Here is a 14944-nt window from a genome sequence, read left to right on the forward strand (position 1 = left end):
TATATCTGTAATTAAATACGAATAAAAGTATAAGATTTTCTAATGATTTTCTTACCAGTGGCATTTTTTTTACTAACTATATATAATGACCACAAACCATTAATTCAAGCATCCCCTTCAGACGTCAGAAAACTATCGAGGGAATTTTACCAACAAACCCAACTTCCTTTGTTCTTACTCTACACTAAGTTCATATTACTAGAAACTATAATAATACCCAAGGCCTTGTCAATGCCACACAACATGATCTACGTACATGAAAGATTAATTGATGTTGATACTATAAGCAGCTGCCTCGTTATAAACCAAAGAGCTGAGTGACGAATACTTGGATGAAATTCATACCTGTTAATACCCAAGGCCTCCTCAGTGAAGTAACAAATGACCAACGACTATTCCTAAGAGAAGCTTACTTTATACCACATGTATCCTTATAAGTTGTATAATCACACTCTACTGTCTGGAGGTTGGGATGGTATGCTCCTCCCTTCTTTGTGGTTTACTTGCAACAATAAACTATCAACCAATCACTCAGTCAAGCCTATAAACCCCTTTGAGACATCTTCCAAGTTACGAATAACCAGCGGAGTTAAGTGCATTCGCCATCTCAGCCGAAAATAGCTCCTACTATTATAGCCAAATGCCTCATCAACGGAGCTACACCACATAATCTACGAGGATGCTTAAACCGGTAGCTTCGGGGAACATCTCTAAGCGAATTAATGAGAAAAAATCATCACTCACGCAAACCATTTCATAATATATAGTACCAATGCATTTGTGATCAGTTTGTGCATCATCTATTTTGGGGGTTTATATCATGGTGAAAATTTGACCCATCGCTGGTACACGGTAAAGCCACAAATTTGGCCCGTCGCTGTTACCGGGTTAATAAATGATTACTTAATACCAGAAACCTTAAGTCCTTCTAAATAAATGCCTCTATGAACAAACCACGTACTGAGTGTCACATACTTGTCCGAAATTAGCGCCCACTCATACCATTTGGCCTCATCATATTGGATCGTTACACCACATGACCTTCGATCATACTTAATAAGAGGTTACTTATTAACGGAAACCTTAAGTACTTCGAAACAACTGACTCGATACGAACAAACATATATAAGAGCTGAATGACGAATACGTGCTTGAGATGCATGCTATATAGTAGGCCCTACCCAAGACCTCATCAGTGGAGCTACACTACATAACCTTCGAGCATACTTAAAAGGCTACTTATTTCCAGAAACCTCAAGTACTTCGAAACAACTGCCTACTTACGAACACGGAGCCCAATCGCGTACCCACTCATAATTTGCTGTCTTCTACATGTATATATAGTGCCCAGGACCTCACCAGTGGAGCTACACTATATAACCTTCGAGCATACTTAAAAGGTTACTTAATACCAGAAACCTTAATTACTTCGAAACAACTGCCTATTTACGAACACGGAGCCCAATCGCGTACCTACTCATAATTTGCTGTCTTCTACATGTATATATAGTGCCCAGGACCTCACCAGTGGAGCTACACTATATAACCTTCGAGCATACTTAAAAGGTTACTTATTACCAGAAACTTAATTCCATTGAAACAACTGCCTCCTTATACGAACAATTAAGCCACGCACGGAGCCCAATCGCATACCTACTCAGAATTTGCTGTCTTCTACACGTATATATAGTGCGCAGAACCTCACCAGTGGAGCTACACTACATAACCTACGAACATACTTAAAAGGTTACTTATTACCAGAAACCTTAATTACTTCGAAACAACTGCCTATTTACGAACACGGAGCCCAATCGCGTACCTACTCATAATTTGCTGTCTTCTACACGTATATATAGTGCCCAGGACCTCACCAGTGGAGCTACACTATATAACCTTCGAGCATACTTAAAAGGTTACTTATTACCAGAAACTTAAGTCCATTGAAACAACTGCCTCTTTACGAACAAGCCAATTTAAGTGCGGAGTCCAAGCGCGTATATACCTGCTCATACGAAATTGCTGTCAACTAAATAGTGCCCAAAACCTCACCAATGGAGCAACACCACATGACCTACGAGCGACTTAATATACGGTTTCTTACACAATGAATCTTAAGTGCTTCGAAACAACTGCCTCGATACGAACAAACCACCGAACTTGCTGAGTGGAATTGTATGCTTAGCCGACAGTAGCGTGCCTAAGGCCTCATCAATGAAGCTACACCACGTAACCTGCGAGCATGCTTAATATGGCTACTTAAATACCACAAACCTTATGTAGGAGTCCAGATATGGTGTCAGAGGCTGTGTCACATCCTCCCCTCTCGCTGGTCACCGCTGCTCTGTCCCAATCCCATGTCACTCCTCGCTCATGGCTCCTCCCATAATCGCCTTAGCTCCGTCCACTTGCTCCAGTATATGACAAGATTACAATAGTTGACCATTTCCTCCATTTTCACGGGGAGGTTTCAATGTTCATGAGGAAATATAGATTGCATTGCCTTGTCTTATTGTTATCAGTAAAGAGTTTTCTGTGAGTTATGGTGAACAAGTTGGCCACGCCCCCTTGTTCACCCTCGTTGGCTTCCTCATAGTTTCTTGATGGTGGTTCGGTACTTATATGGAGAGAGAGAGAGAGAGAGAGAGAGAGAGAGAGAGAGAGAGAGAGAGAGAGAGAGAGAGAGAGAGAGAGAGAGAGAGAGAGAGAGAGAGAGAGAGAGAGAGAGAGAAAGGGGAATGATAAATACTACGAGGAAAACGGAGAGAGAGAGAGAAAGAGAGAGAGAGAGAGAACTGGGACTCAGACTTTGGGTTAAATAATACAATCTCTCTAGTTGAATATGTATTTTATCAGTATATGAAAACTAACAGGATATATACAGTTACAAAAAAGGAAGGCAACATTCTATCAGCTAGAGGGACAGGAGTACACTTGAGGGGTTGTTGTATAGAGATATACAAACAAGTTTTGCCATTGAAGGAAAGACATAACAGAACTACAATATATACAAATCGAAGCACAAACGTTAAGTACAGAGCTAAAAATTGATATCCAGATGAACCTAAAGTACAAGGCAAAGTGAACCAAGAACTTATTAATGGGGTTATGTCCATCAACTCCGCCACCATTCCACTCAGTAACCACATCAGTTATAAGCTTCTCTAGAGACTTAGAGCGATGAATGAAAATGAACAACTGCCAGGGGAAAGGTGGTTACACATTTCTTATTCAGACAATTGTTCATTTTCACATCACACCTCCGTCATTTTCCAGAGTGCAGCCTTTTCCTGACGTGAGTATTAATTGATATGTTGTGCATGAATTAAAGAACGGATCCTAACTGCTGCCTGAACCACGACATTACGAAGCCCCAAAGACTCAAAATGTCGGTATAAAGAACACTGGAGGCTCGAAACACCTATTACTGAGACGTTCCCTGACCACGAGAAGCTTCAGCTGATCATGTGTCCGTCACTGGGCCGGGGACATCCAGGGCCAGGACTCATGGACACACGGCCAACGCTTGACTCGGTGGCCCTAAATATTGTGCTTTGGGAGTGAGAATGTTTGTTGATGATCTTTGCATGTTGTTTTTTGGTGGGTCGCCCTTCAACTTTATGCACTGTGGTGGGTCAACAAGGCAAGCGGAAGGGATAACTCTTACAAATTGTCATGAATAAAGTATAAACTGAATGTCTTTACAGCTTCAACTTTCTGCATAGTGTATGAACCAGGATTAGCAGAAGGGATAACTCTTACAAATCTGCATGAATAAAATATAAACCCAATGTCTGTACTGCTTAAAATGGATCGGCCTTCAACTTTCTGAACAGTAATGGCTGAACCAGAAGGGATAACGTCTACAAATTTGCATGAATAATATATAAACCAAATGTCTTCACCTCTTAAAATGAACCTCTCCTCAACTTTCTGCATAGTGACAGGTCAACAACAAGGGGCTGCTGGAAAGGACGAATCGTAACACATGAATAAAAGCATATCTACCCACCTAAAGGCCTTGGAGTTCTGCCTAACCATAATTTACCATAAAAAACTAACCCTACCAACCTAACAAAAGCAGATCATAACAAGAAGCCATAAAACGAATCCCACCTATGAACACAATAAAAGAAGCTGTAAAAATATGGTCTGAATCAACAAATGGTGACGGGAAGGCTGTAAACATGAATGAATACTCAGGGGACAGTAAAGGGACGTCCGACATGAGGACCAACAAACAAGAAGAGCAACCCACCCTTAGTTTCAGTGGCTAAACCAAACAGAGCGAAGGGTCACTAGTTTGGCCATCTGCAGGGACAGAGGGCCGCTAGTGGGCGAGGAAGCTAGCCTACATCACAAAGGGAAACAAATGTGCCTTTCCTCAATGAAAAATATGAAGCATGAGATGTTGATGTGTGTTAAATATGTCGATGAATCACATTTACTAATATCCACATGTGAACGGATGAGGTGAAATGAGCCAATTGCACACGTTCAAAGTCCTTTCATCTTAGTGATTCATATGATGGAAAAACTTAAGGGACAACAGCTGTGACTAGAAGGCCTGGATCTCCATCACGAGACCCCTTCTGCCGCACACACAACCAAGGGAAAGATGTGATGTGTTGCTTCTACTTCTACTGTTGGAACATTCCTTAATTTTCTCATGGGGAGGAAGGGGAGTGGATGTACCGAAGATCATGACTGACAGGATGAACTTTGAGGCTAAGCAGAGCTCCTTATCGCCAACAGCAGTCAAGGTGACGGTCAAGTGAAGGAATGTCAGTGTCAGTCACAACCTTTCTGTACGTAAATGCGGTGTTTTGTCAACAGTGTGGGTCGTCTGAGAGGACTTTGAGCACACACACACCTGGTAAGTGTCACCCAGCTGCTGCGGGAGGTGTCCGGCCAGGCAGCAGAAACAGAACACCTATAACTTATTTGGCACAATTTTGACTGGCAGACCAGAAACTCAAAAAACCTGAAAACTCAGTCATCACAGAACAGAACAACACAGGAGCGTTGCTGTGCCGTGTGCCCTCAGGCCCAACACAAGGAAGCAACTAATGCTATGTACACATGATGACGTCTGGACCTGTTCTCTACAACCGTCAGTAAAATCAGTCAAATAAATCTACACTATTAATATATCTGATCCCTAGATCCCATTATTGACTAGTTACACAGTAACTAAAATAAATTCTTACCCTATATTTCTATTTTGTCCTAAAAAGATACATCAGATGGTTTTGTCCAAAAGCTGATTTGTGAAAACTGTCTTTTGAGGGAGAGAGAATTTTTTTTAGTCCACAGCCTGGTTTGCTCGGTGCCAAGACTCACAATTGAGTTAGTATGTTTTTTGGTGGGATACAAAGGCAACAACTTTTATGAAATTTTCTGTCTCGGCTAAAAAATTTACTGTAGCTAAAAATCCCAACAGTATCTACAATCACAATACTTAACAGGTCAGCACCCTGGAGGAGGAGGGGGGGACGCCCGCCCTACAGCAGGCCACCCTTGCGGCCGAAGGAGGTCCAGCCCACGGTGCCCACGTTGAGGTCACAGCTGCTGCCGCCACGCGGGGGAACCATCCCCAGGGTGGTGGGCCGTGATCGCCCGCCGACGGTTCCCAGGTCAGCTCGCTGGCCCGGCTTGAGCTGTGTGAGGCGGTTGTCAAGGTGACCTGACCCCGGGTGACCTGGAATGCCCATGGGAGCACCGGAGGGCAGCGTGGGGCGTCGCTCGCCAGGGGACATGACCTTGGGAGGTGTGGCAACGCCGGAGATGCGCGGCCCAGCGCCCCCGTTAGTGGTGGAGGTGGTGGTGGTGGTGGCCGCGGTTGTGGAGGTGGTGGAGGTGGTGGTCTTGGCGCTGCTCATGATGAGGTTGGAGAGGTGGAGGAGGGGGGAGGTGGCAGGCCGGGAGGTCACCACGCCACCCACAGTGAGTGCCCGGCCGGACATCCCTACAAAGCGGTCCACGCCCATGGCCTGGACTTGCTCCACAAGGTTGACACGAGGACCTGTGGGGGACTGGGGGGCCGAGGGGTCGTTCTTGTAGAAGGTGCGACGCAGCAGACTGGCACCATAGTAGAAGGTCTTGGTGAGGTCCTCCAAGCCTGGCGGGGGAAGAGGAGGTTTGGGACTTGGCACGGCTTTGACAACATAAAGAAAACATGCAATAAGAAAAGACAACAACATGCTGGGGTGTGATCACCAAGTTTCAACTCAGGAAAGTGGGCATCTCTGGTATGCCTGGCCTCATATTGCTGTGTTAAGAGGGTTGACACCCACACAAGGGATGTATAATGATGCTTCCTTACTTGCTAGCATTATGAGAACAAGCATGTACAGTCTTTATAATTGAAATCAATATCACTGGAAATAAAATGAGTATTGCATGTACTGAACAGCCCAAAGTTAAACAGTGGCTCATGTACCCACTAAATTATCATGTTATTTTGGACCATACTGTATAAACAAGCCTGCAGAGTGACCCTTAACACCCACCTGGTAGCTTGTAACCCTCAGCCTCAGGTGAACCCGGCCTGGAGGCAGAGGGACTGTTGGCCGGCGTGGCTGTGGGGGAGAAGCCACTCTGAAGATTCATCCCGCGCTCGTTGAGGACCTTGGCGAGACCTGTGTTGACGGAGAAGGTGGCCGTGGAGCCACGACGCGACGGGGGGCAGGAGGGGGCGCGGATCGGGGTGCTCGGAGTGGGGGTGGCGTGAGCTACGGAAGTTGGCAACACACTCACTTGTGCTTGACGAACGCTGGGGAGAGAATTTGAGGTCTAAGTGAGGCTTGCTACGCACCTATCTATGTCACCAGAGCATTCACTTATACTTCACAATCACTGGGGAGAATGAGTTGTTGATGAGGGTTGTTATGTGACGATCTTATGTTGGCAACACACTGGGGAGAATATGAGGTTTTAATGAGGCTTGTTATGTGACGATCTTATAATGGCAACACACTGGGGAGAATATGAGGTTTTAATGAGGGTTGTTATGTGACGATCTTATGTTGGCAACGCACTGGGGAGAATATGAGGTTTTAATGAGGCTTGTTATATGACTCTCTTATGCCAGCAATACATTCACTTGTGTCTGGTGAATGCTGGGGACAGAATGAAGTGTTAATGAGGCTTGTTGCACGACTGTCTAGCTGTTGTTAAGGAATAAATGTAAAGTGGAATTAGGCAAAGAAGAGGAAAATGTGTTACTAAGTCTTTTTATGCAATTGTTTGAGGATGAAGAGAAAATAGCGTAGCCAAGAATTATGGAAAACAAGTGAAAAAGCTGTTAAGGAAAGGAATACAACCACACATATCTGTTGTTAAGGAATGAATGTAAAGTGAGGGAAAGAAGAGGAAAATGTGTTAGTGAGGCTTTTCATGCAATTGTTTGAGGATGAAGAGAAAAAAGTGTAGCCAAGAATTATGGAAAACAAGTGAAAAAGCTGTTAAGGAAAAGAGTACAACCACACTTATCTGTTGTTAAGGAATGAATGTAAAGTGGAATTAGGGAAAGAAGAGGAAAATGTCGTGTAAGTGAGGCTTTTCATGCAATTGTTTGAGGATGAAGAGAAACTAGTATAGCCAAGAATTATGGAAAACAAGTGAAAAAGCTGTTACAGAAAGGAGTACAACCACACATAAGGACAAATGGAGGGGTCACTGGAAAGACACTCCTTTTAACAAGCACTGAATTGAGCTGAGTAGGCTAACTGTCTTCTTCAAATTCCGCCTCAATCTAACTATTCAAAAGCTCACCTGGGCGTGGAGGTCGTCTGGTCATCGGGGTGGAGGATGGTGGAGTTGGTATAAGTAAACACGCCCGAGGTGGACATGAAGCGCTTGCCAGGGTTCTCTTCCTCTGGCTCGTCCTCCTCCAAGTCCGACATGGAGTAGACCTCAAGGTTCAGGCCTGTGCTGGTGCCGCCCTGAACACAGATAGATCATAAAGCGTTAGTCACGATATCTAATTCCTCAAAAGTTCCGTGCTGTGCCGGAAAGGATCGAGGGAAGAATAAGCTGTGAACAAGAACATGAAAAACAGTAAGAGTAGTAAGATAACAAGACACAAGGGGTGGTGTAGAGATCCGAGAGAACACAGGTGAGGTAGCTCTGTAGGGTCGAGGAATGCATGGGAGACAGAGGAGGGAGCGGGCTGTGAATATTGCTAAAAAGTAGTAGTAGTAGTAGTAGTAGTAGTTTTATTTACATGTTCTCACTTTGATGGTCACTCCCTCCCTCTCCTCCAGTGCTCCAACTAACCAATCTGTGACACATGATTGGAACCTTTTGTGTGGCAGTCTTGTGTCACTGTAACTTTATTTCCACCTCCTCACCTTGATGGCCACTCCCTCCCTCTCCTCCAGCAGGCCTCCGAGGTGCGGGGTGGCGAGGCGAGACCACTGGTGCAGCGTCAGGGACCCTTCGATGGGCTTCACGATCTGCAGCTTCTGTGGCAGCTTCCAGTCGTTGGTGTTGGCCCCGCCGTACGCACTCATGCCTGATTTGCCACTGCCTGCAGGGGGAGAGGTGAAACATGTATCAGTAAGTAGAGTTAAGTTGGGGGTTATTTGCTATAGCTGTGTGTTTTGATAGCTGTTAGTCTAGGGCTCCTCGTGCTCAGCTATGATTTATTGTTTCTTACAGGGATAGAAGAGAAATGGGCGACTTGTATAGTACCCTGTTACTCACTACTTTAATGCTGTTTGCTCATATATATGATCTAACACTTCCTACAGAGATAAAATGACTAAAGTCTTGTCAGTTGGTACTTTAACCCGGTAGAAGCGACGGGCCAAATCTGTGGCTTTACCGTATACCAGCGATGGGCCAAATTTGTGCCATGATTTAAACCCCCCAAAATAGATGATACATAAACTGATCACAAATGCTTTGATATATATTATGAAATGGTTTGTGTGGGGGGTGATTTTTTCTCATTTTTCTCGCTTGGAGGGACCATTAAGAAACATGATCCCTGCTGCTACCAGGTTAAGGATTCTGATTAAGATGGACATTTTTGACTTTTTCTTCTAGTTTTTCTCTCCCTTCTCTTCTCTTCTCTCCTTCTGTGGAGTTTGTGTCTGTTCTGCTTCTGATTTCTGTGCCTGGCTGGACTACCAATCCAATCATACATCATCCATGTCCATTTTTTGATATTTTTGATGAAAAATTGATGGTCTGCTCAGCTCGCACTCATTCCAAATGGTCTCCTGGTTCATTTTCTCCTGTATTTATAGCCAATTTGGGTTCCCTTAACACCCATACCAACGCCAAACCAAAAGTTCATCACCGAATGGATCGCTGCTTCAACGTCCGACACCGCCCACAAATTGGTTGTGTGTTCGTCAGAAAACTTACAACCTCTCTCTGCCAAAGTTTGTGCAACGCTAAAACCGCCCGGGCAAAGCTGGTGAATCAGCGGTGGTCAAGACAAATGATCCTAAACTTCTCTAAAACTCTAAAACTCAAACATGTATTGTCAGCTCCTATGGTTGCTGGTAAATAAAAGTGATCCAGTTATTGAAAACATACAACCAAACAGTATTTCACACGGGACGAGATATTTCTGGAGCACGATCACTCACCCGTGGACATGATGGAGTCTGGGGTGCGGCAGCCATACGGGAGGAACTGTGAGGGTGTGCCGGAGCGGTCACCGGGAGCCAGGCGACGCAGACAGGAGTCCAGGTCTGGGGTTCCCGGCCAACCAGGCACACCCAGGTGGCTGCCTCTGTGGTGGGGAACAGACAAGAGTTATTCATAATCCAACATTTTTTTTTATACAGGAAAGGAAGCAGCTTAAGGGGATAAAAAAAAGTGTAGAAAAAAGCCCACTAAATGCTGCTCCTAAAAAAGATAAAAGTAGAAAGTGGCCAAAAGAGGTCAATTTCAGGTGGAGTGTCTTGATGCACTCCTTACATAGATGGAAAAAAGCTGGAAAGTTTCGTTTAGTCGGCGCAACATCTGTGGTCATATGCCGTAGAGACAGAAGGGGAAGGAATTATAGGAGAAAGGAACAGATCCCAGGAGACGGGACACAACCCCCGATTAATACCTGGTACCCATTCACTGCTGGGTGGACAGGGGTGTAGGGTATTGGAAAAGCTGCCCAAATTTTTCCACTCCGCCCGGGAATCGAACCCGGGCTCTCTCGGTTGTGAGCCGAGTGTGCTAACCACTGCACCACGAAGCCCCCTTACATAGATGGAGGTGAAATTTGCAACTTGTACATGCTGTTAGTCGCTATTTTAATGTTATTTGCTCTCACACATGGTCTGCCACTAAGTACAGGGGTAAAACTGTAAATAGTTTTGTCATTTGCTACTTTAAGATTACTCATTAAGACAAATAATCCAAAAATGTTCTAAACTATACAGCCATAGAGTATTTCTTGTGTTGACCGACTTGTATCTTTCATCACAGTGCTAAATTAAGTGCAAATTCAATCAACGATGTGTCAAGGAAGGAAAGCAGGATACACAACAGTCATCAGGCAAGCACAGCACACAGCAGCCTGGTGATGATCTCTCCTTGAAGCCTTGAAGCAGCACCAGAGGCATAGCTACAGGTTTGGGGGCTCCAGGTCTTGGCTCCTTCAGGTACTTATAATATCGAGAATTTTTAAGGAACCTCCCACACCTTCCATGAGTTTTTTGTTAACTAAAGAAACAGAGGTACTGGAATTTATTTGTGACCAACTATCCAATGGTATATTCCACTAGCCTTCCCCCCTCTCATAACTATGCCACCAGTCATGAATATCTGAAGCTTTGCAAAACATTCCTTTGTGCAAATGTGACCATGCTGCAGGTGTGTGCTGAAGCGAGGACTGACTTAGAGGTACAAGACACAGGAAGAGCAGCGTGCACTCAGCCAAGGGTGCGCCGTGGATACTAACGGGTAGTTGTCCTCCGAGTCAGTGTGCATGGAAGCGTCAGAGTCTGCCCCAGAGTCCAGGGACGGGTGCCCAGAGCCCCCAGAGTAGAGTGACGAGCCCCGTGAGCTGAGGTAGGACATGGCATACCCGCTGCCGCTGTTGGTCATGTGTGTGGCTGCCACGTGGGAGGGGGTGTGGGGGTGGTGGGTGGGGGTGGAGTGCACCGAGCCGCCGTACCCCAGGGAGCTGAGGGAGCCCTGCGACCCCAAGCCGGTGTGCCTGCCGCTAACACGGACTGTGTCAAACGTGCGGGTCATGTTGTTGCTGCAGAGGAAAAAAAAAAGGATGTTACCAATTTGCCATGAAAGGTGAACACTTGCTTACGCCAATTCTTATTGGATAAAACTTAGACAGAACTGTAGATTTTAGGAATTCTCTGCTACGAGGCAACTGTCCATGTTGTACACTACTGGCACACTTACTGAGTTTGTTTCTACCACAGAACATGTTTTAGTACTTGTGTGTGTGTTTGCTTGTTTTGTGGATGGAGGTCGTGTGCATTTACAAGTGAACTGTCTTCATGGCAACCCAAGGCAGGTGACAGTGGCAGCCACACAGCCAAGACTTTATCTTCAATTTTGCTCTTCATGGAATCCACAACTTTGTTGAGCTTGATTCACTGCAGCGGCCTGTGCATTACTGTACAAGTGTGGGCTGTGTATGTCCCTTCAGGATGCTTGTGTTTTACGAGTTTTCAAGAAGAATTTATTAAGACTTTCATACTCAGATCTAGAGCAAAAAATGTCTTGGGCAAAAAATGTTTGTAGCTTTGTTGTGCAGAAGGTGAGTCACCAAACGTGGGAGGCTGTTGAGGCGTGACAGTGTGACAACACAAGACAAGTGAAGGGAAGTGTGAGTGTGTAGCTACACTGTGCAGGCCCTAACACGACCACCATGACCCAAGCGAGTGTGTCATGCTAACAACACGGACAAAAAACACAAACACAGTGAGTCAGCATCTCTCTTCCCTCTCAGGGCTACATGTATGTACTAGACTTCTCTCCTTGCATCCACCTGGCAGCAATACTCTCAACACGACTCCTCTGGTGTGTAGCCAAGCTAATACTCTGAGCTTGCAGCAGATAAAAGAATAGCAACATGGAGAACTTGAGTGTACCTAACAAGATGTGATTGGCAAAGTTCACTGCATGTCAGGGTTTAGCTTGTACACCAACAGACTATTTACAAGGGCCCTCCTAGGCAGCCCTCCTAGGCCGAGCACAGCTGTTAGGTGCAAGCAGAACTTTCCTAGCTAGGGTCCGTCAGTACCTGTATTGGTACAGAGATGACTGGCTTAAGCCACACATCGGAAGGGTTCCATGCTTGCTGTTGAAGTACACATGGAACTGTTACTAAAAATATACAATGCACAGTTATGAATATAAAAAAAAATCCATTTACCCTTTACTTATCTTCCTCACATACAGTAATATTTTTTATCTGTACACATATCAGGTCACAGAGCTGAGCATCCACACACGGCTATGCATGCTGGCCAGTACAAGTGTCTATAGGGAAGGCTGCTGCTGGGAGGAACAGTGGCTCAGCTCTCAGGGTGTGCTGCCCAGGCTAACCCAACACAGTTACTCATCAGAGACACACCCCAACACATGGAAACAAACCTCAGACAGTAATAAGTCTGTAATAAGAAAAAATCACCTTATACTCAGGCAAGGACATACTTTTTAGGGTTTAGGCAAAATGGAACGTCACTTATGAGCCAGAGGTGGATGGTGTAGAAACTTTAACCCGGTAGCAGCGACGGGCCAAATTTGTGGCTTTACCGTGTAGCAGCGACGGGCCAAATTTGTGGCTTTACCGTGTAGCAGTGATGGGCCAAATTTGTGGCTTTACCGTGTAGCAGTGATGGGCCAAATTTGTGGCTTTACCGTGTAGCAGTGATGGGCCAAATTTGTGCCATGATATAACCTCCCCAAAATAGATGATACATAATCTGATCACAAATGCTTTGAAATATATGAAATGGTTTGTGTGAGGGGTGATTTTTTCTCATTTTTCTTGCTTGGAGGGACCATTAAGAAACATGATCCCTGCTGCTACCGGGTTAAAGTCGTGCCACTCTGAGCGGTGGGAAGGGTGGGATCAAGATGCCTCTGTGCTACTGTGACCTCCCTCGGAGTGTACTCGAGTCATGCACCAAATGTCATGTACAAAATTTGTTGGATAATGTGATTGTTACACTTATCGCAAGAGAAAAAATACTGATATGTGTGACTGATTCATAAGTAATATTTTTTTCTATATTTTTGATGAAGTAACACCAGTGAGAAATAATCAATACCTGTACTCTGCAACAGTAAAGAAAACATTACACCTGCAGACAAGAAGCTTGGAGGAAAACAGAGCAAACTACACACCTCCCGGCCCTAAGCCCAGCCCTTGTGACAGATGCCTACACTATGATGACGACACCAAAGGAAGAGAGAAAAAATCAAGCCCATGAATCATCTTTTGCAGAAATCACATAAATAAAAAACAGTTCTATCATGGCCAAACACAGCACATGTAATAAGCCTTCCTCATAACTGATCTGCTGTCTGTAAGGCCAAGACAAGGCCATCAGGAGCCCCACCAAGGCCCTGCCAGTGTACGCACCTTCTGCCCTTGCCCGGCTCCTCCCCGAGTGAGCTGAGGGAGTGGAGTTCGCTGGCGATGGAGTCGTTGCCGGAGTTGAAGGGCGAGCTGAAGAGACCGCTGCTCAGGTGGTGACCTCGGCTGCCAGGCAGGTTCTGAGGACAAATAAGGAAAGAGATTAGTTAATTAAGAACATACTGATTAGTGATTTGAGTTCAACAGAAGAAATTACATGAACTTAAAGAACACTCATGAATCCAGAACAAGTGCAAGACCCACACATCTTCCTTTCCCTGCTAGACCCACACACATCTTCCTTTCCCTGCTAGACACACACACATCTTCCTTTCCCTGCTAGACACACACACATCTTCCTTTCCCTGCTAGACCCACACACATCTTCCTTTCCCTGCTAGACACACACACATCTTCCTTTCCCTGCTAGACCCACACACATCTTCCTTTCCCTGCTAGACCCACACACATCTTCCTTTCCCTGCTAGACACACACACATCGTTTCCTCCTCCTCCCACACACACGTTCCTCTCCCTGCTTCACGCCAACACCCGTCCTCACCTTCTTCTGCACCCGCCTGAGCTGGTCCTGGGTGTCATGCAGCAGATCCAGCACCTCCGCGTACTTCTCCTTCAGCTCGGCCAGCTCCATCGTCAGTTCCTGCTGGCAGTCGCGCGCCACGCCCACCATGTTGGCCAGCTCATCGTTCTCGGCCACCATGCGCTTGTTCCGGGACTGCAGATCCACCACCTGGGCCAAGAGCTGCGTGATCTCCTCCTGTTGGCGCAGTGAGTCCTCCACCTTCTTGGCCAGCTCCTCGCTTAGTTGGCTCACCTGGATGTTAGCATCGCCTGAAGGGGAAGGAGAGGCTCGGAGTTAATGCTGTTGTTCATTCTAGGGTAGGCGGTGGCAGAGTGGTAGCGTGCTGGGCCCACATTCACCATGTAATGGACGATGCGAGTTCGAATCCCCACGCTACCACCTGGGATTTTTCAGTCACCGCCGAGTGGCTTAAAACTACCCACATGCTGTCCTGAAGACCACCCATCAACCCGGACTCTAGAGGGAACCGTCCAAGTGAATCAAGAAGGAGTTCCGGGGGGCAGCATGAGCCAAGAGAAGATGGCGCCACTATAAACACTTGCCTGCGCCATGACGGGCTGGGGCCGAATACCATCCGGGCCCCTCAGGCAAGCCTACCGGCGCTATAGGCATAGACGAACAAAAAAAAAAAAAAAACCTCCACCATGGACTTGTGATTGCCAGACAGTACCCTCCCTGAACGAGCTTGGAGTTTAGGTGCTGGATCTTTGGGTACAGTACTTTTTTTTTTTTTTTTTTTTTGTGTGTGTGTGTGTGTGTGTGTGTGTGTGTGTGTG

The 14944-nt window shown here is 45.8% G+C and overlaps 1 protein-coding gene across 6 annotated transcripts in view; it reads right to left on the reverse strand.

Annotated features, from left to right (window-relative positions):
- Positions 1–2828: 2828 nt before the first annotated feature.
- The window catches only part of LOC126983324 (trafficking kinesin-binding protein milt-like), a 114447-nt gene continuing 102331 nt past the window's right edge, over positions 2829–14944 (reverse strand). For 4 of the 6 annotated variants that reach the window (XM_050836021.1, XM_050836020.1, XM_050836022.1 and 1 more), the window contains exons 5-12: positions 14127–14416; positions 13571–13704; positions 10916–11218; positions 9603–9748; positions 8352–8530; positions 7774–7943; positions 6510–6772; positions 2829–6118 (exon numbers count right to left, since the gene is read on the reverse strand). In XM_050836021.1, coding sequence (XP_050691978.1) covers positions 5502–6118; positions 6510–6772; positions 7774–7943; positions 8352–8530; positions 9603–9748; positions 10916–11218; positions 13571–13704; positions 14127–14416 — 2102 coding nt within the window. In that variant the 3' untranslated portion in view covers positions 2829–5501. Of the gene's footprint in view, positions 6119–6509; positions 6773–7773; positions 7944–8351; positions 8531–9602; positions 9749–10915; positions 11219–12201; positions 12281–13570; positions 13705–14126; positions 14417–14944 lie in introns of those variants that run through there. The other 2 variants (XM_050836019.1, XM_050836023.1) reach the window with 2 other exon arrangements.

Source organism: Eriocheir sinensis, chromosome 53, assembly GCF_024679095.1.
Source record: "Eriocheir sinensis breed Jianghai 21 chromosome 53, ASM2467909v1, whole genome shotgun sequence".
Lineage (NCBI taxonomy): Eukaryota > Metazoa > Arthropoda > Malacostraca > Decapoda > Varunidae > Eriocheir > Eriocheir sinensis.